This window comes from Plodia interpunctella, chromosome 2 (assembly GCF_027563975.2).
Source record: "Plodia interpunctella isolate USDA-ARS_2022_Savannah chromosome 2, ilPloInte3.2, whole genome shotgun sequence".
NCBI lineage: Eukaryota > Metazoa > Arthropoda > Insecta > Lepidoptera > Pyralidae > Plodia > Plodia interpunctella.
The window spans coordinates 3,474,242-3,497,130 of NC_071295.1; the positions used below are offsets into that span (position 1 = coordinate 3,474,242).

The window sequence follows — 22,889 nt, forward strand, 5'->3', positions numbered from 1 at the left end:
TGCTCTTGGCAAACTCAATCTCGCGGAATGATATTTACACAAAAACTCATACCGGATCGGTTTCTATAGTTTGTTTCAATTCCAAAGTGTATTATTATCTGAAAGGTCAACATATAGTCATATACTTAATATGCATAGTCGTTTATGTCCGCTCGTATAGGTTAAATTCATCTGTAACAATACTGATTTGATTTTCGCACAGAGTTATACTCGTATCATTTATAGGTTAACATGGGTTAATCTATCATCATTTCATACCTTGTTAAGTTTACACGAATATGCCATGCTCTGTGACCATACTTCATTGAAGCTCTTTTAACATATCATAATCTCAGATGTTCTTTTGATTTTAAAGTCTAAAATTTATATTTATTAAATTTCTTTTTCAAAATACTTTATACCAATAAGTTGTGATTTTCTGTATCTGTATATACGTATAATTGGAATGCAAACTAGTGCCTATTTACATCATACGCCTTTACTTAAAATGCTCTATTTTGATAAAAATATGTTTGTGTAATATGTTGTCAAAATATGAATAAATATGTAAATAAATAGGGCAAAATACCTAGAGAAAATTACATCAAAATGTTCACATTCAGAGGGATTAATTAACCTTTTCCCATAAAAAGCTTGCCATCGGTCATTTTAATATTCGGAAACAATTTTTGTACCATGTCCGGCCTAAATAAACTAATTCTCCAACTTTTTATCTGAATTTATACTCGCGGTTCCTTTGAAAATTCCTTTTCCTGTCTGATGTGGTCATAAGAATGTACAAAATAAGTAAATTGAAACCTCACAAATTAAAATTATTTTCGATTGTCAATTGATAAAGTTCGAAATGGTCTCTTCTGTGGGACTACCCACGGGCCACCGGAAGCAGGCACGTATGAAATATGTAATAATGGGTATAGCTACGAGACTTTAGGAACTACGGGTTTAGCTCAATAAAAAAATAAGTAAAAGTTTAGAAATTTCGTGTATATGAGATTCACACAGGTGAAGCCGCGTCACATCTATTATTTGATATGAAAATGTACCAATTAGTTCCAAACATTTCCAATTTTTATGCATGATCTATATTTGTATTATGTTTGATAAGATGGAAACGTTCCATAAGGGATCGTCTCGTCGAGTAGGCGCCGGGTCCTCCCGCCTTCGCGACGCCTTCGGTCTTGTCCTCGGGGCAGGGCTGGCTGCGACCTCTCTTCTGATCTTTAAAACAAAAATTAAACAATTTATAAATCTCGACATTTAATCATGGCTAAGGGTGTGTAGTTCCGCCCTAGAATACCACTCCATATCCTCCGGTGGATGTCGTACGAGGCGACTAAGGGTTTCCTAAGGATTATGTAACCCGGTTGCCGGTTGCAAAATCACTGAAGAATCTTCAAAACTGTAATGTTATTTTTGAGACTGACCCCGGGCTTCGCAGGCTCTGAACGCAACGGAGATGAGAATATTCCCGTTCTTCCTTGTCGCCTAATTGAATGCTATATGTCCAACAGGAATTATTTTTCCTCGTAGTTCATGGCCGAACTTGCTAGAGTTTGTTCACCTTTCAAACAATAAAGAAATAGATCAAAATTAGAAGCTATATACCAAAATAATATAGACAGACGCATAGATACACACATTAAACCTTATGGGTTAAAAAATAAAGGTACTAATAACAACATACTAATTTATTTGTCGGTGTGAACGTCTTAATAAATATTAAGATATTAAAATATGAAGGTTTACAATAAATTATAATATAAACAAAATGGTCGTAGTTCCTAGATTGATGGTGAAACAATTGTCATAAGTAACAATTAAACATGAAAAATTTGTATTTAGTACTGTTATACTGGCGCTCTTTACACAAGGAATATATTTAGGTCATTGTCAGGATTATGAAAATTTCTCAGAATTTAATTTATCTAGATCCTAGTAATTTATTATTTAAGATATACGGACCGTAGTAATAGGTTTTTTTTATTTTTATTTTGGCATTTTTGATTCATTATTTATTTTGTCAATATCAACCTTGGCATAAACATGTGACAACCCTTAGTGAGGCTAGCCTTAATAGATGGAAAGTAGGCAAAAGATGACGGCATGAGCTGGGCATCGCTATGGTTATTGCAAATGGTGTTTTAATCAAAAAATCAATATCTAATAACTGAAGTGGAATCTTCTAATTGGCAATATAATAAACCAAACTTAAAACACAACTGAAGTCTGTGCATATAGCAGATACATATCTGTTTGTGTTTTAAGTAAAAAATAAGACAAATTTACATTATGTAATAGGTATATATTATATTATACATCACGCATGCTTCCCATGTTGGTAGGCAGATAATACGACGCACAGGAATTGTAAATCCTTACAAGGCAATATAAGGATCCTGCTACGGTGGCATTTCTCGTATCAAAAAAATTTAATCTGTTCTATATTCAGCAATTTTTGAGTGAAGTTGCGTTGACTTCAGAATGGCGGCTCGTTAGCATCCCAAACGGACAACTCAATCATATTTTCATATTTTATTCAGCTTATGAACAAAGACATCAGTCATATTCGAACTTACTGGACGGAAGATAAGTGGAAAGTATAATAATCCAATATATTGAACTATATGTGTCACTTCGTAAATTTATTAACAATTATTAATGTCTTTATTCCCTTGTAACACATTAAACGAGGTATCAAATGTTAAAAAGAAACATATATAAGAATTGGATTGAATTATACAAAACAACTTATTTACACTTTCTATTGGCTCTACATGGAAAAAGTCAAGTCAGTTCATGTGTTACAGAAACCATTCAACTGCAGAGGGCGGTCGACATCAAATGATGCCATAAAAAATCCTGATTCATCGTCGCCTAGATCAAACACTTATGATGGCATTAAGAAAAATACTGAGTGAAATGAAAAATTATTTAGATTAAATAAATAACACTGCGTGCCTCTTTAAAGATGGACGAAAAATGTTGAAATATGTTAATTATTATTGATTTGAGACTAAAAGCAAAATATACTCTATCCAGCACAATTATATAGAAATCTAGAGAGTAATATCATGATGATACTAATCTATTCACGACCCCGTGCGAGGCCGTCGTCAGCCCTTGTCAACTGCCTTTGAAATATGGATACGGTTGAAATCACTTGCAGATTACGGAGAGGTGTGACAACTGTGACTAAAGTTTTATTGAAAGTTGGAAGATAATGTGTTCCGTATATATATTTTGCCATATATAATAAAAGTTGCAATAGAAACATTGCTTTTTAGCAAACATGATATACATAGAGCGCTTGCTATATGGTTATTTTTATTTATATAGTCGTGCGATCTCATTTTACATGCGGACATACAAGTATATTTTATGAAGAGATATATTTTATCACATGTTAACGCAATGTTTGAACTCATCTCCACATGGAAACCAATTTGAGGTAAGGTAATTCATATCCCACAGAGAAGCTCCATCTAGATAAGGTTTATGCAGGCCAAAAACGTTGGTGCCAGGTTTGTGCCCGGGCATTCCTCCCTGTAATCCAATTCCTCATAACTGAGGGCCGTTGACATAGTGGAATTAAACACACACAATTGGCAATATTAAATGGAGTGGTTTGCCATTGCCTTCTCCATTTCCTACACTAGATGATAAATCATCAACTAGAATGCAGGTTACCTCACGATGTTTTTCTCTACGCAAGTGGTGGCCGATGAAAATATATTATACATGAGTCAGAGCGGTATTCAAATTCACGTAACACAAGTAGGCCTCGAACTTTGGAAATATTTCTTTATCTTTCCAGATATTATCCAGGGAGGCATCTTAACGATATGACTACCACCGCATCGCTTCAATAAATCCATTTATGACTGGGTGGTTGATGAGTTTAAGTCCGTTAGCGCTCGGGCTCAAATCTATGGCGCCACCGTTCAAACCTCCACGCCCTTAGCGGAAAGCTGTAAAAACATAACCATAACGCGAGCAAACTTCTAAAACAAACTGCCTCACAAGGGGACAACTGATTAGTAATGTTGGCATGTTTTGCGTTCGCTAACGTAGTGTTAAAGTTGTCAAAGACGACACTCAATTTGTGCTAATATTTTACGTTCACCCTGTACGTAATATTACTTCTTAGATACAGAAGTAATTTTAACTTACTTGTGCTCGTGATGAGCTTATCTATTTTATTTTTAAAATTAATGGAACTCTCGTATCTGGCCTATTTCTATTTTTGGTTTTAAATATTGTTTTCTTTATTTCTCAATCTGAAATAGTAAACAATAACATTTTATCACTTAATGAGCTAAAAGTACATTAATTACATATAAGTACAATACAATTTATTTACGTTTACATTCTTACTGATATATATAAGTAGCAATTTTCTTAAATACATCTACTTTTCTTGGGATCAACTTTTAGAATATATTCATTTACTTCAGATTGTCTTTAACGGTAAAAGAAGAAGTAGAATTACCTTCTACACACAAATGATACAAAAATGTGTCTTAATTTTTTTATTAGCTAAAATTTTCTTTTGGTCATTTTTTATAATTCTCCTAACAAGACGATAAGATCAAAAATAGTAGTAGTGAAACTCGAACAATCACTTTGTGACCAACAAGTTCATCCAACTGGCAGGGAATCAATACCGTTTGTGAAGTAACAAGATTTGCGACTTTCCATTTGTAACTGGCACTCCACGGAGACGCGGGCTTTATCAGATCTGTGTCTACAAAGTTACATCTGTACATGTTTCCATTTTCAATGCCCTCAACGTGCCAGTGGACAAATCTGATAATTGAGAAAGAAAAATCTATGTTCAATTCAAATATCCAATTTTTGCTTTCTTTGGTAGCTAGCTCGGTCGGTTTTACACATAAATAGGATCAAGTCAAAGTTTGAACATCTATTCCGAAATTAGGCGTCTACAGATTTTTTTTACTTTTCCTTATTTTGTTCTTAAAAAGCTACAGAGTACTATTTTGGGTAGTTCCAAAATGCTAGTACTCTGTAGCTTTGCTTTTAACTCTGCAGTGTAGAAATGCCGAAATAATCATTCAATTCAATCATCATTTAAACGGTATTAGGTAAGGTAAGTCTAGGAATTAGGTAAAATGGATACGAATATTCGGGACACTATTATATTTGAAATGTGAAAGATCCTCAATAATTCCAGATCTATAAAAAAACTTAAGGTCAAACGTCGCAAATTTCAATAACAAATAAAGTTCAAGTTATGAATCGATTCGGAATATTTTTGGACGTGGTATATAAAGCGGACAAATAAAGGTGCGCATGATAATGGAGTAGTTCATGTCAGTCCGGTCCATTTACTTAATTGAAGTAGGAAACGAGAGCGCTTATCATTTATCTTGAGGCGGGCTGGAGGCGACGGGTACGTACACCGGCAGTGATCCTTCGCTAACCATTTACTATATAGGATTGTAATTTATATTTACAAAGAAAGCAAAAATTGGATATTTGAATTGAACATAGATTTTTCTTTCTCAATTATCAGATTTGTCCACTACTAAACTGGCACGTTGAGGGCATTGAAAATGGAAACATGTACAGATGTAACTTTGTAGATGTAAATTATTTATTTATATATTCAGTATTTAAATCTTATAGCTTAATACCTTTAACCCTTACGCGTTAGACAGAGCCAAGAGTTGTGAATCTCCAAGGCCAGTTTTAGTTGTACGGCGGGCTTATTGGAGCAATTGAGATTAAGTACTTTACTGGCTTGTCTATAGGAAGAGTCCTTGATTGTCTTTTGCAAACTGCGCGGAAGGAGAAGCAGTTGGCACATTCTTTTTATTTCGCTCCCAGATCAGCATGGAACATAGTTACGTGAAGTTATATTTTTGAGGTTTTCATGAATATATGAGATTACATTATATACTGATGAATAGGTACCATAGATATACAAACAGAAAAAATATAATATACATCATTATCATTATATAGTATAAAACTAAGTGGCCTTCCGCGTCTGTCTGTTTCGTAAACGTAATCAAAAAACTTTATAAAGAGCCGTCTGGGAACATAATGATTTTTTTTTGTCATCCGTTCCAAATTAAACGTACTGAAAGTTTGTTTTGTATATCATTGGGCTGTCAAATGCAAATGATTTTAAACACGCTGCTTGTTTACAAACCAACTGAGCGTTAAATAAAACAATTGCTGCTTTTCTATATTACATTAACACAAAAAAGCTACTGCGGGTAAATATTTTATTCAGTTCGCTATTCATTAATTGCTACAAAAAGCACACTGGCTTATTACAAACACACGAAAACATTACACTAGAGCTTTCAAAAGCCCGTACCGCCCGTCCGACCCAGTTCGGGTGCGCTCGATGCCGCCCGAAGCGTTTCGCCGGCCGCCCAGAATAGATGGAGCACGTGCGTCCGCCGCGCCACACGCCGCCACAAGCAGCGCCACGCACGCCGCGGAAAATATCACGGACAACACGCACGTAAAAATAAAAGAAAAACTCCAAACCCACAATAAGTAGTGTTGTGACTTTATCTAGCATAGTGCAAATCCCTAGTGCTACTACTTTCAAAACTAAAAAAAGAAACTATTTATAACCTCGTTAAAAGTGACTAATTGTTGTGCCGTTGCTTCGGTAGTGGCCTTGTTGCACCGATGGCTTACGAGTTTAACAATGTTACACAGTTTAGCCTTAATGAGTAACAAATAGAGTAACGGTGTGCCTTATAGCGTAATGTTGTCTTGTTAGTGCGCGTGATTCGAAATAAATATGCGGTGTTTGAGTTGGAGCCTCCTGGTAGTACTGTTGGTAGTTCCCGAACCTGTACCGGCTTGGAAAGGCGATATGTAAGTAGTTAAATGTAAGGCCATAACATTGAATAACCACTTATGTAAAAAATATGAAGGTGGCGAGTATTTTCATCGAAAATTTGTTACGAAAGTTACAAGCTCCGTGAACTCTGTTGGCAGCGTAATAGCTATAAACGTCGAGTTATCAGATGCATATTACCGTGTTTTGAACTTGAGTTAGTGATGCGTCGACGTTAGTAACTTTCGTTTTAGTATTGATTATATTTAAGAGGCCTGGATACATCATAATTTTATTATTCAAATACTGAATGTTTCTATATATACAGTTTTCATTTTAAATGACAAATTAAACGGAATATATATTTAAGTGGGTGAAATCTAGGTTAATACTATCTTAATGAAAATAACAGGATATATTATGTCGAAATATTTGTATGGGAAATCCATATCGACGAGTGACAAAAGAAGTTGTATTGTATAATTATTGTATCTGTGAATGTAATAATCTTTACCTATGTAATCTCATATTGAGAAATACATACGATGCATCATAAATGAGGAAATCTTATATATTATTTATAAACAAATACGCACACTGGAAAATAATTTATTATTGTGAATAAATTGAAAATTTTACGACAACCTATAAACAAACTTGTAGAAACTTTTAACGAATGTCATATGCAATTGTTCAGACAGGAGTTTAGCAATTTTAGAAGACGAGAGTTCAAACGTTTTCATTTGAAAGCATAGCGTGTGTGGATAAAGTTCAAATCATTTATTGCGTTCTAAGTTTTGTACCCTATTCTACTTAGGTTTCTAGGGGAAAGATATGTGACACCCTTTGAAGTAAATTATTTGAACTAAAATAAGCACTAAACCCAGATTACTACATGATAAATTAAACATGACTCGTAGCATATCATCGTAGCTTCGTAGCGCGCTACGGCAGGGCATTCATATTTGATACCCCAAAGGCTCTACGAGTGTCTACGAACTTTTCTTACAAACACGCTACATACTCATGCAACAGAATAACAAAAACTCGTAACTATGTATTTAATAAGTAACAGTTTATCAGTGGATTTTTAGTATAAGATTTTTAATATCAAATAAATGGGTTTGGATAATTTTGGGTTGTAGTAGCATGTTTTTGTGTAGGTCTAGAATCTAAAAAGTCTCAGATATATCTGAGACCAACAATTTGACGGGTAATAGGAACGTATGAAAAATTTAATGCGGAATATAACTCCTTGTAGTTATTTTCGAATTAGAAAAATTGTTATCGTCGTCTTTCAGAGTAAAGGCATGGGCGAGGACACTGGGGGACGAAGTATGGAAGCTCAGCGAAGCTTTGACCAAGTCTGAACAGATAAGAATAGTGAGTATTGATCGGTCAGTTCGTTGAATAGTAAGCAGACTATGTCACAGGCACCTTTTTTCGGAGAACCCAGCCAGTAACATTGTAGTTGTTAATATTTTATTTAAAAAAAAAGATAGTTTTCGAACAAAGCAATTCAGGCAAGGTTTTTAATGAAAAAAAATAATTATATCCCTATGTAAAAGGAATACGTGTTATAATTTTTTTCTTTCAGAAATATAAACAAATGAATGCAAGCGTTAAGAAGAAAGATGGTAAACAAATATTAGAGTCATCACTGCGCTCTGTCAGCACCATGCTGCAACGGAAAATTAAAGCTGTGAAGGTAACATCAACATGTGTTGCATCTTAAAATTGGTTATGGACTTATGATAGTTAATCATTTTCTCTAGTGTCACAGCCATAAATCTGGTTTCAGACACCACAATCCTTGTTAGATAGACACTGACTTGTTTTTCATTCCATTATCCGTTAGATAAACCATTATCTTTTAATTTACTCTTTTAAAACAGTGCATTCACGCAACTGCACAAAGACTGGCGCAAGAATTCAATGATTCGATGACAGAAGATCCAAATTTCGACTTGAAATATTGCTCTTCGAAGTATTCCAACTTCGAGTACGAAGACGAGAAGGCGGCCGAAGCCGCAAACAAATACGAGGTCTCCACACCGCGGTTTGCTAAGGATAACCCAAACTACCTGAATATTTCTTTGGAAAAAGATTCCCATTTCTATGACATAAGCGTCAACACCAATATTAGTTGTGTGCATGTGCCTACTAATATTTATTACAAAGGTAAATATTGATATAATAAACTTTTTAATATTATATACATATACATTAAAGTTGAAATACTTCCAATATTCTATATTGAAAATATATTTTATCTTCTAGAAAAAGACGCCCTAAATGCAATTCTATGGTCAAAAGGTCTCAATGAAATGTTCACAAAGAATTATCAATCCGACCCATCATTGTCATGGCAATACTTCGGCAGTTCTCACGGTATACTTCGCTTCTACCCCGGGATGCCATGGAATAGAAAAGAAGTGGATACATACGACTGTAGAGTCAAGTCTTGGTACATCGAAGCTGCAACGTGTTCAAAGGACGTCATTATTCTCTTTGACGTCTCGGGGTCAATGACTGGTTTCAAAAATTATGTAGCTAGGAGAACATTAGAGTCCTTGTTAGACACTCTATCTAATAATGATTATGTGAACGTGTATACGGTGAAAAATGAAACGCGTGATGCAATCAGATGTTTCGATGACCTAGTGCAAGCCACTCCGGAAAACTTGAACACTATAAAAAACATTTTGGAACCAACGGACAATGGGAAAAATCACAAAGTCCCTTTGGAAGGAAATGCCAACTTAACACGAGCATATGAAAGAGCTTTTGAGCAGTTAAGAGCGGTAAGATAAATTTAATAAAGTATAACATTTTTTAAAATATTTATCTTTACAATATTTATCTTTTATGAATATAAATTTAAGAAATGAAAATTAAGCATACAGAATGAAATAGAAATAAAATAATAATAAAATAAAATCACGGTTTTCTTAAATATGTTGTAGCAAACTACTATAATAGGAATATATATATCTAAATCTTTCATATCCCTTTTCCATAAATACAGAAATAGATTTTCGGCAGGAAATATATTTTAATTATATAATACGTTAGGTACGTATTATATAATTAAAATACGTACGTATTATATAATTAAAATAACAAGTCGTCATACTATTTATTGGAAGTCTTACTAAATGGGATATTGCTCATAACAATGATAAATTTTAGAAAAGACAATTGAGGAGAGAAGACTGTGACGTGAGCAGTACTCAAGGCTGCAATCAGCTTGTGATGGTCATTACGGACTATGTGCCAGGGAATCTGAGCGAAGTGTTTGAGAAGAACAATCGAGAAGTGGTGGACGGCAAGACGTACATACCTGTGAGGGTGTTTACGTACCTTATAGGGAAGGAAGTAACCAATGTTCCGGAGATTCGGGGAATGGCTTGTCAGAATCGAGGTAAACATTTTAAGTTTAGCAATAGATGATACATATATGTACAAGTTCGCACGTAATTCACAAACAAAACATTTTATTCTTACTTGACTTAGTAAAAGTATTAATATATGAATATGGCAACAAATATTGTGTGACAACAAAAAACCTTGTCTAAAATATCGAAGACATAATTACCTATAAAAAATTTTTATATCGGCAACCGCAACCAAATTACATTAAAATGAAAAAAAAAATACGTCCACGGATTTGTAACTAAATTAATCGGGATCAACTCGTCTTAAAACATTTTGCAGCAGGAGGGTTATGATAAAATTGTTTACATGATAATTTAATCTGAGAATCATAACCAAATTTAAGTAGGTATTATTAAAAAATATATCAAATCAAAGTGCCGTTTATTTGAAATACGCGTATATATTTTATTTTCCTCTATGTATTAAATAGTATATTAATAAATATTAATGTATCGGTTCTTTGAAATGCTCTATCCACTTTTATTCTAGGACTAGCTGTGCTCCTCTTTTACACTTATAAAAATATAATAAAATATCTGGCAAGATCATTTTTGATAATTTTTTTGTCAGGTTACTTCGTTCACATTCACTCTGTGGAGGAAGTCCAGCAGCAGGTGTTGAAATACATCAATGTGATCGCGCGCCCCATGATCCTGGAAGGGGAGGATCCACCTCCCACTTGGACCCACGCTAATATAGATCAAACGGTACCTAAAAGATTGACCTTTTTTTGTAGAAATATCGAACAAAAATAGTTGAAGCTCGACAAATAGGCTTAACAAAAAAAAGACAATGTTTTTGTTTGTGAGATACTGGCTGGTTGAAATGTAAATGTTAAAATAACTATTTATTAAAAATATATTCCAATTTTAAATTTTACAGCACATATTTTACGTGTAAAATGAAGTTAGGTTAGTTAGCATACTGAAAATGTTATTTTGAGCTATTATAATCGTCAACCAAATATACATTTTATCAAACCTAAATTTATATTAAAGAAATAAACTTAATTACGACAAAGTCAATTATAAGTCGGGTCGACAAATGAGCAGACGAAAATGGACAAAGAAATTAACGTTTGGAATTCTTAGTGTCCTCATTTCAACTGCAAAACAATGCGATCTTTTTATGCTCAAAGCCTCTGAGAAAAGCTATTAGGTTTTCCAGGGAAATTCTGACTTCCGTGAATAATGTTTTTATCATTACAGCGGACGGCGAAATGGGACGTGAGCAGTGACGTTGATAAGGTAAATTCCTAGGTTCATATATATAAATGTCGCGTCTGTCTGTCTGTATGAACACGATAAACTATAACTACCGGACGGATTTTTGTACAGTTTTCACTAATAGATAGTATATTTTTTTATGCCGGGATGGGTCGCTAATTATTAAGTATATGGAATTCATCCACTACTGTTCAATGGAGAGTGTAAGATTTTCCTGCAAAGATTTCCACAAATTCAAATCTCATAAAAAACAGGCTTACAAAATCACGTGAAAAGGCTAGATTAATATAATAAAACAATTACTATCATGACGCGCGCTTAGCATAGAACCACTCCATATCCTCCCATGGGTGTCGCAAGGAGAGTTTACGTCAGGCAGACAGTTGTAAAATCACAGCCGAAACTTCAAAATTTTAAGGTCAAAAGAGGTAACACGTTACCCTGCATGAAATTCAAAATTATAAAAAAAATGAAATTTTTTTCTTACTCGCCATAGCCGGATGAAGACAAGCTGGTGACGTCGGTGGCCATCCCCGCTTTCGACTTGAAGTACAATGCTGAGAACAATGACGCCATGCTGCTGGGAGTGGCCGGTACCGACGTGCCGATCGACAGCATCGCCAAGCTGGCCCAGCCTCATCAGGTACCTACTATTTATCTTGTGTATGTTGCGGCTAAACCCCGAAGTGCGGCTAAACCCAGGTCTAGCCGAGGTGTGCCCTGCACCAAGGTCTAGCCGCACTTCCAGGTGTAATAACTGTAACATATTAAATCCAAAATCGTATTTTAAGCCAAGGCTCTGATGATACTTTTACTTGTTTGTCGTTCTTAAGATTACAATAGGATTAACATTAGTATTTAGTTATTTTACTTAGCTTTCTCTTTAAGTCTGAAATATGACCTTTCAAGGTTCCACCTGAAAACGGAATAGAATGTATTAAAGAAATGTTTTTGAATTTAAAAATTTGAGGACACTTGTAACTTCGTTTTCCTTGCGGTAGCATACGCAAAGTTAGAACATGCGATTATAAATATTTACCGGGCTTGGTTTTGCACGGGTAAAAATTATTCTTAATAGTCAAACTTTCACTAAAAGTATCCTATTCAACAGTGAAAACCGAATTGAATCCTATATTATAGCATACTTACTATTTCCCATGTATTTGATAACATTCGAGCATGAAACGAAAATCTATTCATTAGCGGAGTAAATCCATTCCAAGTACTTTCTTTTTTATTGGCACTTACGTTTTATTGAGACTTTGTGTGTATTTTATAAGATATTAGTCGTATAACGGAAGTAAACTGGATTCACTACCTCACCATTTATTACACGGCTCAAGTAGACGAAACCTGCGCAGCGGTGATAATAAAGTTACTGCTCTTGAAGGGCTCGTATATACATAGTACATATACCTCTATCAGCTCTTTAACAGCTAATTTTAGACGTGAAGTTACGAATCATACATACCCCATGTATTTATCGTCAGTCGTAATATGTACTCAGAGCCACTATTTGATTTTTGTTGTTTGTTGTTTTTCTCATTGTGATGTCCCAAAGCCCGGGGCCGGTTTAAAATATGAAAATAGATGTTGAAGATTCGATGTGAATTTACGACCACTGTCTATATATATATATATATATCAATCAATTTATCTATATTTTATTCCAAATATTGTACCTATATGCCATTTGCTGTTGCGTTGGACTTAAAATATTTCTACTTATGTATATCTGCTATGAGGGATTTTATTTTATTTATTTATTCACGCACAAAACAGATTACAACAATTATAAAATATTCATAAAGATAAAATACAAAGAAAACAGGCTGTAATCCAAACATGTGCTTACAGAGAATATTAGGTACAAAGGAGTTTGATAGACTAAGAAAGAACATAAGTATATAATAATAAACAGACATGACATGACAGATATCTTAATAACTAAGAATTAACAAAAATTTGGGGTTTTCAATATTACTTTTTACTAAGTATCGCACTCGCATCCATGCCAGACGCGTGAGCGCGATATAATATGCTTGTAAACTTAGAGTTAAATATGTCGAATTCAGGGTTAGCAATCGTAATCTCGATAAATGTATTCATCGATAAATACATTTCAGCATTTTCCTCGGAATACAATGACTTAACGACAATGTCTGAAGTCGAAACATTATATATGTTTCTATGTAATCGTACGACATCGGCGAAAAATAAATATATATATACGTGTACAGTTTTCTCTCCGCTTGGAATTCAGTAACTGAACTTTATACAAAGCATTTATCAAATACACGTTATTTATTTTTTATTATTGCAATTTAATAATAGAAATAGCTGACATAAATTTGTTACTTTTTAGGCCAGAGTATTTCGTGGAATACACAATGAGGCGGCTGCAAATTCATTGAATAATGATTTCCACAAGATTTAATGTTCACTGAACTTGTCGGTTTTGGTAATTATTCGATCATATCGAGTTTGTTTTCAGTTTTCTTGATTGTATAATATGGTAATTTTACTATGATTTTAAATATCAGATATCTACATAGATGTATTTTTGGCTTATATGAAGTCGAGGTCATACCCAATTAACCTCGTGTCACCTACTTCACACTGGTATAAGGTTGCGTTATAAAATTAAAATTTCGCAGAATGAGATTGAGTTAACAACAACTCCCATGAACTAATAATAAACACTGCCGGCGACGACGGCTTTAGCCACAAAAATCTTTTATCGGCGATTTAAACTAATTATCGGAAAAAGTCCTGAAGAATTTCTTTTCAGATTTACAAATTTATTTTGTCTCTGTTTAGAGATCTACCATTAGCTGCATTGATAATTACATCAAGGTACCTACTTACAAAATGACATACTGCTATTTGCTTAGCACATGCTAAATAATAAGTAAGCAACAATGAAATTACGGCCTTATATCTAAACCGGGATAATGGCTCTCAAGGGATGGAACAATTAGAATTAATTGAGACGGAGCCGAACGTCTATTTACATTTCTGATTCCATGTACAAACTTGGCTACAGGTTCATAGGCATCCGAACTTCTTCGATTAAATTATTATTATTATATTAGGCCGTATCTTGTGATTTTCTTTCCGAATTTAGGGAATTCGAAAATCTTACACAAATGCTGTAATATTTGTCAAATTAATTAGAAGCCGCCTGTGCGTGACATAAACAAATAATAATTTGAAATAATTTTTCACCAACAATATTACAACATGTAATATTCCTACATCTGGTTGATGGAGTTACCATGCTGCACGATAATCAGCTCAGTGTATATTTTATTTCTTACAGCTTGGAGTCAACGGCTACTCATTTATAGTGAGCAACAATGGGTACTTATTGCTGCATCCGCTTTTGAGGACTACGGTAAGCTATTTGCCATTTTCTATTTTCTCCATTATAGGTGCATAGCGTACGGATTCTTTTCTTTGGAAGTGCTTGATGCAGATATAGCTGTATGTAACCAAAATAGTCGACGTGGTGTAACCAAATTAGATCGAGAAAAAGCGAAATTTATCGATGACTACATTATGATGAGAATTGCAATTTAAAAAATATATATTTATAAAAATACTAGGTACGCCCCGGGCCTTCGCTTCCGTGGGAATTTCGGGATAAAAAGTACCCTATGTGTTATTCCAGGTTATATTCTATCCGTGTATCAAATTTCATAATAATCGGTCTAGAAGATTTTGCGTGAAACAACATAACAAACATACACACATCCTCATAAACTTTCGCATTCATAATATTATTAGTACCTAGGATAACTTCAAATTAAAGATGCTATTCAACTTATATCTTGTGCCAAGCTTACTGTATGTTGGAGTGTATACAGAAAGGGTAGCTAGATTCAATTTGGACGTCGGATGTATTTCGGATAGTCTGGGGAATATAGAAAGACTCCCACGAAGGGTATGGAATGGAGAAAATAAGATATTCCTTCACGCGCCGCAGAGCGTGGCTGGCGGACTTGGAAGGGGGTTTTATTTATATATGCGTATTAGGGTGGAACAGACATTTTTCATAATTATTTTGTTGTTCTTCTTCAGAAAAAGTTTTTATGAGTAAACATATAATTTTATTTTTAGGCACGTTTTGCGATAAATAAACTAATAATGATTTAAAAAATTTGCTTACCAAAAGCATCTAAATATCATAATGAGATCAACATCTGTTACAGCTAAACTTAATGTTTCTATAAATCTTTACCAATCACAGATAAACGATGAACTGCAAGCGAACTACAACAGCGTGGACTTTGTGGAAGTAGAGCAAGTGGATGACGGGAAGGGTCCCCGGGAGCTGGGCGATGAGATCAAGCGGCTGCGAGAAAGCCTGGTGGATGGCGACCATGGCGAGATGCGCGGCGTCCGGGTGCTCTTTCACTATGACGACATGAGGTTATTTGTTTTTTTTTTGTTAGGAACTTGGCTAACTTTTGGATTTGATGATTTTTAATTTAATTTATTCTATTACAAAAAGTGCAATGTATAACCACCTTAATTGTATTTTTAATAAAAACTTAAATAAAATTTAAGAAACCGACACCAAAGATGCCTCTCGTCTGCTAGAAAACAGACGTTTCCAAACAGCTGGTAATATATAAATCTGTAGGCTGAACGCACAGTGTCCTTATTATATATATAGTCCAAGCGATTAAATTGTCTTTCAAATAAAAATACAACCTCCCAAGGGTTAAAAGTAGTCCCTAATCTATATCGAGTCTAGACTTTATCCATTTCCATGACTTTTGGGTTTTGCATTTTAGGAGGTACCTTCAATTTAATTATTATTAAATTATAAAGAAGTTTGAAAATTCAAAAGATTTGCCTAGTTTCGGGATAATATCTCCGAGGTTATGTTTACTGTCACGAATGCAGAAAACGATGTAAAAATGTGAACAGCTGTTACAGGCCTTTATTTGATGCTCGACAAACAATATTTTTGCAACCAATTTTTTCATCGTAACCTATCATCGCTCCAATTACACGTGAAACGCGACATGATGGATGACAGAGGCCGAGAAGGTTCTTACCAGGAAGTTATATCGGAAAAGTGGACACTTTTCTCACTAAAATCTATTTGTAAAATCTCAATTACGTAGCCAATATATTCCGTGTTCCGCTTTTATCAAAACGTTCAGGTAAAAGATGTCCGTATTATAAATGAGAAATCATATAATATGACAAAACATAGATACAGGTCGGATAATTGCTTGTGGAGTGTGGAATAATGTTCTTTATAATGTTAATATATTTTTCACGTCATAAATCGTCGTTTAAACTCTTAAATTAAGTCGATCTTGGATCTATTTAATGCATATGTTATAAAATAAAGCAAGAATCCAACAAAACCAGTTTCGAACTTTGTGAAAACGTACTCAATTTGTGTTATTTATCCATACAATACAATTATAAACATGCATTTAATTTTGCCAGGAGGATTTTCCGCGTGAGTCACAATTATTTCTTCAACAAACTGGAAGGCACGCCGTTTTCCATGGGCATATCGCTGCCCACGCAGTATGGGGACACGGAGCTCATGCTGAAGGACAACCCATTGGAGGCGAAGCAGGGGAAAGAACTCACGGGCATCAACGTCACTGACTACTTCCGGTTCAGCTATAGGGTACATCCAGATTGGTGAGTTTTTTTTTTCATAACATTGCCTTAAAAAGTTACTTTTGATTTTAGTTTCAATGTATGTTTCAAGATTTGTTTAAATTCTTAAATTTATTTTAAAATAGTGAGATTACATGACACGATCAGAATTTTTAGGTTAGCTCGAGTTACCACGATAATGTTTGTAATTATATATTGAAAAACAACAAACAAATCTCATATAATCTCGTTCGCATGTGGCGAAGTAAATTTATTTTCTGCACCAATACGGAATCTATGTAATCTATATCTATTTAATCTACTTTATAGTTTAACACCTATTTACCAGTCTTGTAAATTCAATTAACGACTACCTACATATTTTATGGATAAAATCTAACAATTAAAGAAAGCCCTTGTGTCTATTTATTAACTAGTGGAGGATACCAATATGGCCTTTCGACTCCACAATTTGTATTTACAACTCATTCACAATTGTTATTGCAATTTTGTGTCACAAAGTTTCAAATATGTATTAATAAAATAAAGCCTAATCTTTACATTACATTCCCTTTGTACCTATTACGCTAGTGGACCGCACTGACCTTTGATAGTTCTCCACAGCTTCGTAATAATTATGCTAATCATGTTAGTGCTAGGAGGTAATTAGCACGTAAAGCTTCGTTGTTCAAGTTATTAAGCTTGCATACACTTACTTGCACAACTTTACACAGGCGTTGCCATTATGCAAGCTTAATAAAGCTTGCATAATGGCAACGCCTGTGTAAAGTTTAACAAAGTTAGGGTAAGTTGCACCAGTCAACTTTATCCTGCACGCCGCCGACGACGTATGGACAAAATAGCATATTTTACGTTTTTCTGCGAAGGCTAAAGTTAACGTCAAAGTTGAGTGGTGCATCACAGTCTTAGTTGGGAATAATACGTGCGTGCCTAACAATCTAAAATTAGGTCTCACGCTCCTTCCTTCACCTTCTCATCAATTAGTATATGATTAATATTAAACTATGACACCATTAGGTTGATTTATTTGTTTTTAAATTATTCATAGAATTTAACCTAGGTTAAATAGTTTCAAGGCCGTGCTTTCCCATAGAATAAGTTATTAGAAATATAAACAGAATAAAGAATAACTTTATTGTTGGCAGGGTCTACTGCAAGTACCACTATTTGGAAGGTCACGAGTCTGACAACGCTGAGGAAGAAATATGGAAATTCCTCGTCAACTTATCCATGAATAAGACTGACATAACGAAGAAACAATACTCTGAAGATATTACGAACAACGAATTTGATGTTAAAAGTAAGTTTAGAATTGAAAATATCAATAATAATGTAATTTTCTTGGAGCAACTAAAAATAACGCGAGGCTTAAATTACTTTGAATGTTTTTATTTATTAACTAGCTTTTGCCCGCGGCTTCGCCCGCATGAATTTCATAGCAAAATCTCAGTAATTTTTTATCGCGTACTCTGTAAGACTGGTAAACATATATGATTCAAATTCGCATTTTTTTCTCATCTTAAGTTCAATTTCCTGTTTCCCGCTGCCGCAATATGCATAATAAGTAGCTATAATTTCATAGGCTATTTAATTTTACATTAATGTATTATAATTCAAATTTAATTATTATTATATTTTAAATAGAACATTGCGAAAAAGCTACACCCCTGGAAAAGGACGATTACTATTGCAACGAAGACTTAGTGAAACAATTAGTATTTGACGCCAAACTGACCGCGCCGTACTTCAAGACCTGGTCAGCTTCCAAGGAGGAGTGGGGCTTGGCTGAGAAGTATAATGTGAGTGTCAGATTCATTGCCACTTCGAGCGGTCTCACACGATGGCACTACATCTTTGAAGAGGACAAGAATGAAGTCGTTGATGATTTTGGGAATAGCCATAAAAATTTTACCGAAAAGTAAGTACCTTACGATCCTTGTGTATTTAAGGCATTAGTCAAAACTACTACATATTAATTACTAACTTTTGCCCGCGGCTTCGGCCGCGTGCATCGCGTATTTACCGGGATGAAATGTATCTAATTTTCCTACAGGACCCTCCTCATTTTCCGGAATGAAATGTCTATAAGATGTTAACCCGGGATTCTGAGGCATTTTTGATTCATAATTAGTTTTTCAATTATCCTACGGGAACCTACCATTTACCAGGATGAAATGTATCTAAGATGTTAACCCGGTATAAGGTAACATACCACATTTCAAGCAAATCGGTCTAGTAGATTTCGAGTGATGCGCACAAAACAGACAGACAGACAAAAATTTCCAAAACTATATTTTCGTCATCTATATCAGTAACTAAGTATATTCCATGAAGAATTTTAAAAATATCCAATGTACAAATTTGTATGTATTGATATCTCATACAGAGTATTCGGAGACAAGTACATCCTGGCTATAGAAGAAACCTGGTACAAGGCGGCAGTATTACAGCACATGATCAACGAAGAATCTTTAGTAGTGGCCACTAGACTCCCGATTTTAGACGAGATCATCAAGGAGCGACCACCAGTGCAGAATGAAGACGGTGACATCACTATGACGGCTAGTTACGCTATATTCTACAAGGATGGAGAATCTGAAACGCCTGCTTCGGTGGTCGGATTTCAGTTCTCGTATTTAAGTTTCCAGAAGAGATTCGCTGAAATCACTAACATGACTACAGAACCGGTACGTATAAAAACACGATAAAGTTGTATGTATAATGAAAACTGTATAGAGAACATGATATAGATTCGTACAGATATTACGATTGACCTAGAACCGACCTGTTATAATATTCAGTGCGGATATTTCCTCGCTGAACAAAAATAATTCAGGATCGGACGAGAGGCCGGAATTTCATTCGGATATTGCTGCCGACTGCCGGCAAAGTGGGGAACATTTAATTTTTAATCTTGAATATCTAACAGAAATTTGCATATCAATCATATTGTAAAATATTTTTTGGGGCAAATGTATTACGTCAATGATTTTAATGTAAATTTATATGCTATTTTCCCACACACAGGAGTTCACTTGTGAAGGTAACCGGTACCATTGCTACGTCATAGACAGCTCAGGCTACATAGTGTTGTCCAAGGAGATTGAGGACGTGGGCCAGTTCTTCGGGGCACTCGACCAGAACACCAAGTTTGTGATGCAGTCCTTTCTGGAGAAGCAGGTGTTTGAGCACGTAGATGTTTATAACTACCAGGCCTTATGTCCACCGGAAGACTTGAAGAAAACTACAGGAAACGCTTGGAATTTGAATACGGTAATTTAGCATTATAATGTCCCACTGCTGGGCAACGCTTCCCCTCAACTTCGGCATTTGTCTGTGTACCAGAAAATATGATCATATAATGAATTATTAATTGTATTTATTTATTTGATATTAATTTAGCATCCTTTGAGATTGGTTTATAAAGACTACCTAGGTACTTATTTTGTTTATCGAACAATATTAGAAAAATACATTAGGTATTCAATTATAACTTAGCACGTGCATAACGACTCTGCTACTAAGTTCTTAGCACCATCGTAGTTCTTAGCAAAATCGTAGCACCTTCTTAGCCAAAATCGTAGCTAGTCTACTGCATAAATGTTTTTTATTCACATTTCAGCCATTTAGTTTAGCAGCAAATTTCCTCCGCTGGTTGGTGATAGAAGCAGTACTGCTTGTGTCCAACTTGTCTCAAAGTTGGGAGACTCTCGCGGCCAGCATCGTTGTTGATGATGGTAAGTAACAAATCATGTGTACTATCGACCAAAATGAATAATCCTACTTATATATATATATATATATATATATCTAGCGCAACTAGTTGTAATATAAATTTATTATTGCGTATTTAGAATAATAGAATTTTCTAAATTCTTTAAACGTTGGTAATTTAACCACGAATTATGCTATAAATATAGAAATAAGCATAACATAAAAGGTAAGGTATAACACTTTCTACTGAGTATCTTTTCGTATACAGATCAAAGTAAAGCCTTCATGAATAGGATACCATTTTAATGAGGCAACCTTTAAGACGAGTCATCTATTTTAAATTAGAACAATGGAGCTACGACGAGCATCGAATCTCATTATCGCTTCTAATAACTATAATTTGAATATCTGTCGAAGTCATATATTTTATACAATTTGTTTATTAATTACGCTGGGTATATTTTTTTACTAGGCCTGTACCCAGCAGTGAGTTGATGAAGGCTGAAAGTCTTATTGATGATGAAATTTTTCATACAATTAGCGAATACGTAAATTACAAATAGTGGTGCAAAGATTTAATTTGCTTTCAATGTATATATATTGAATTGTATAAATGTGCTTACTCGTATAAATCTTAGGCGCTTGTAATTTCAATAAGCAGGGTTTTGTAGCAAAAGTTTGACACATGATAAATAATACAGCCGCCAGTTGAATTACGTCGATCATATTGTGTTGAAAGGGGATAGAAGTTGGAATCTTCTCATGGCATACCTACGTAATAGCTTTTGGACGAAAAAAGGACATTTACATTATGTGCTATCTCAAATCAATCTTCAGAGGATAATCATATAAAATTTAATTACTAGTAAAAAAAAGTGTATAATGGCTACACCCGTATTCTTAAACGATTTTACTTGAGATATGAAATTATCAAACAATGAAACTGTTCGAAAATTAACATTTGGGCTTCTATGTTTACTCGTACATATAGTATATATTTATGTATTCGCTAGAAGCATGGCTGAGTACGAGATCTTTCTAGTCGGCCTAATATTTCCGCTTGTCTAACCGCATGCTTGTTTCCATACAGACTACGATGAACTCATAATCGGGTCCACAGAGGAGCCGGTGACCACCACTCAAGTGCCTGTCAAAAATGAATCCATACACGTCAAGGAAGACGAAAATGAGAAACCTTTTTCATGCGACCATCGAATTACATTGTACATTTTGAATCAACGATTATTTGTGGAATCAATGGGTGCGTTTCCAATCGTAAGCGAAGATAAACCTGGAGATTGTCTTCCTCGCTACTGGGCTTCGATCGTTTCGAAGACGAATCTGCTCTTAGTTGTGGTGGATAGTAAGGATACAGACTACGGAGAGAACTGTACAACAGTGCCGCCGTCAACGAAGCCCAAGGTGACAGAGGAGTCCAGAGAGAGTGGCGAGCCGTGCCATAAGTTGGAGCTTGGGCAACTGAAACGAAGAAGACTTGAAGGATGCTTTACTTATCATGAAGGGGTGTGTATTTCTAAGTTCTCTATTAATGACCGCATGTCCAGAATTAATATTATTTCCTAATCAAGATAGTAGATATCAAGCCATGGAAGTGATTTTTTTTCTTTGGGTATTTTACAAAAATGTTTAAATTATGGAAACCATGTTAAAATTAATTACCTATTTTTAATTTTATACAGGAAAGGAACATAACAGCATGCGGCCTTGGCAGCAAGACCCACGCAGACCTCACCCTGCTGCTCACCACCCTATTTCTAGCGGCTGTAGCTAGGCTCTCGTCGTGATAGGCTTAGGGTTCACGTCCACTGTCCAATACATTTGTACCTTTGTTACTTTCTCAATAAAATTTGTTGCACCTATGTATTTTTTTTCTTTCAAGACCTGTTATATAATTGCAGTTTTATGGGAAGATCCATGTAGATATTGAAATTATACAAAAAAGAGTCACTTATATCATGTGTAAATAAATCTAGGTAAATAAATGTGAGAAACGGTTCTGGAAAATGTATTTG

The 22,889-nt window shown here is 34.7% G+C and overlaps 1 protein-coding gene across 2 annotated transcripts; it reads left to right on the forward strand.

Annotated features, from left to right (window-relative positions):
- The first annotated feature begins 6,435 nt into the window (after nucleotides 1–6,435).
- On the forward strand, nucleotides 6,436–22,736 carry Ca-Ma2d (Ca[2+] channel Muscle-specific alpha2/delta subunit). Of its 2 annotated transcripts, none has more exons than XM_053759750.2 (19): nucleotides 6,436–6,861; nucleotides 8,125–8,206; nucleotides 8,421–8,531; nucleotides 8,719–9,004; nucleotides 9,104–9,627; nucleotides 10,016–10,247; nucleotides 10,832–10,968; nucleotides 11,470–11,508; nucleotides 11,984–12,130; nucleotides 14,810–14,884; nucleotides 15,740–15,921; nucleotides 16,960–17,163; nucleotides 18,288–18,442; nucleotides 18,787–19,060; nucleotides 19,529–19,829; nucleotides 20,170–20,415; nucleotides 20,765–20,879; nucleotides 21,947–22,380; nucleotides 22,557–22,736. In XM_053759750.2, the coding sequence occupies exons 1-19, from the start codon at nucleotides 6,785–6,787 to the stop codon at nucleotides 22,659–22,661; spliced, it is 3,726 nt and encodes a 1,241-aa protein (XP_053615725.1). In that variant the 5' UTR covers nucleotides 6,436–6,784; the 3' UTR covers nucleotides 22,662–22,736. The 2 variants fall into 2 exon arrangements, with proteins under 2 accessions (XP_053615725.1, XP_053615733.1); XM_053759758.2 differs by having other exon boundaries at nucleotides 6,643–6,861; nucleotides 21,977–22,380.
- Nucleotides 22,737–22,889: the final 153 nt, after the last annotated feature.

Coding starts and splice junctions, on each gene's coding strand:
- Ca-Ma2d (XM_053759750.2), top strand. CDS start 6,785: ATGCGGTGTTTGAGTTGGAGCCTCCTGGTAGTACTGTTGGTAGTTCCC. Junction 18,443..18,786: donor CAACGAATTTGATGTTAAAA/GTAAGTTTAGAA, acceptor TATTTTAAATAG/AACATTGCGAAAAAGCTACA. Junction 22,381..22,556: donor GCTTTACTTATCATGAAGGG/GTGTGTATTTCT, acceptor AATTTTATACAG/GAAAGGAACATAACAGCATG.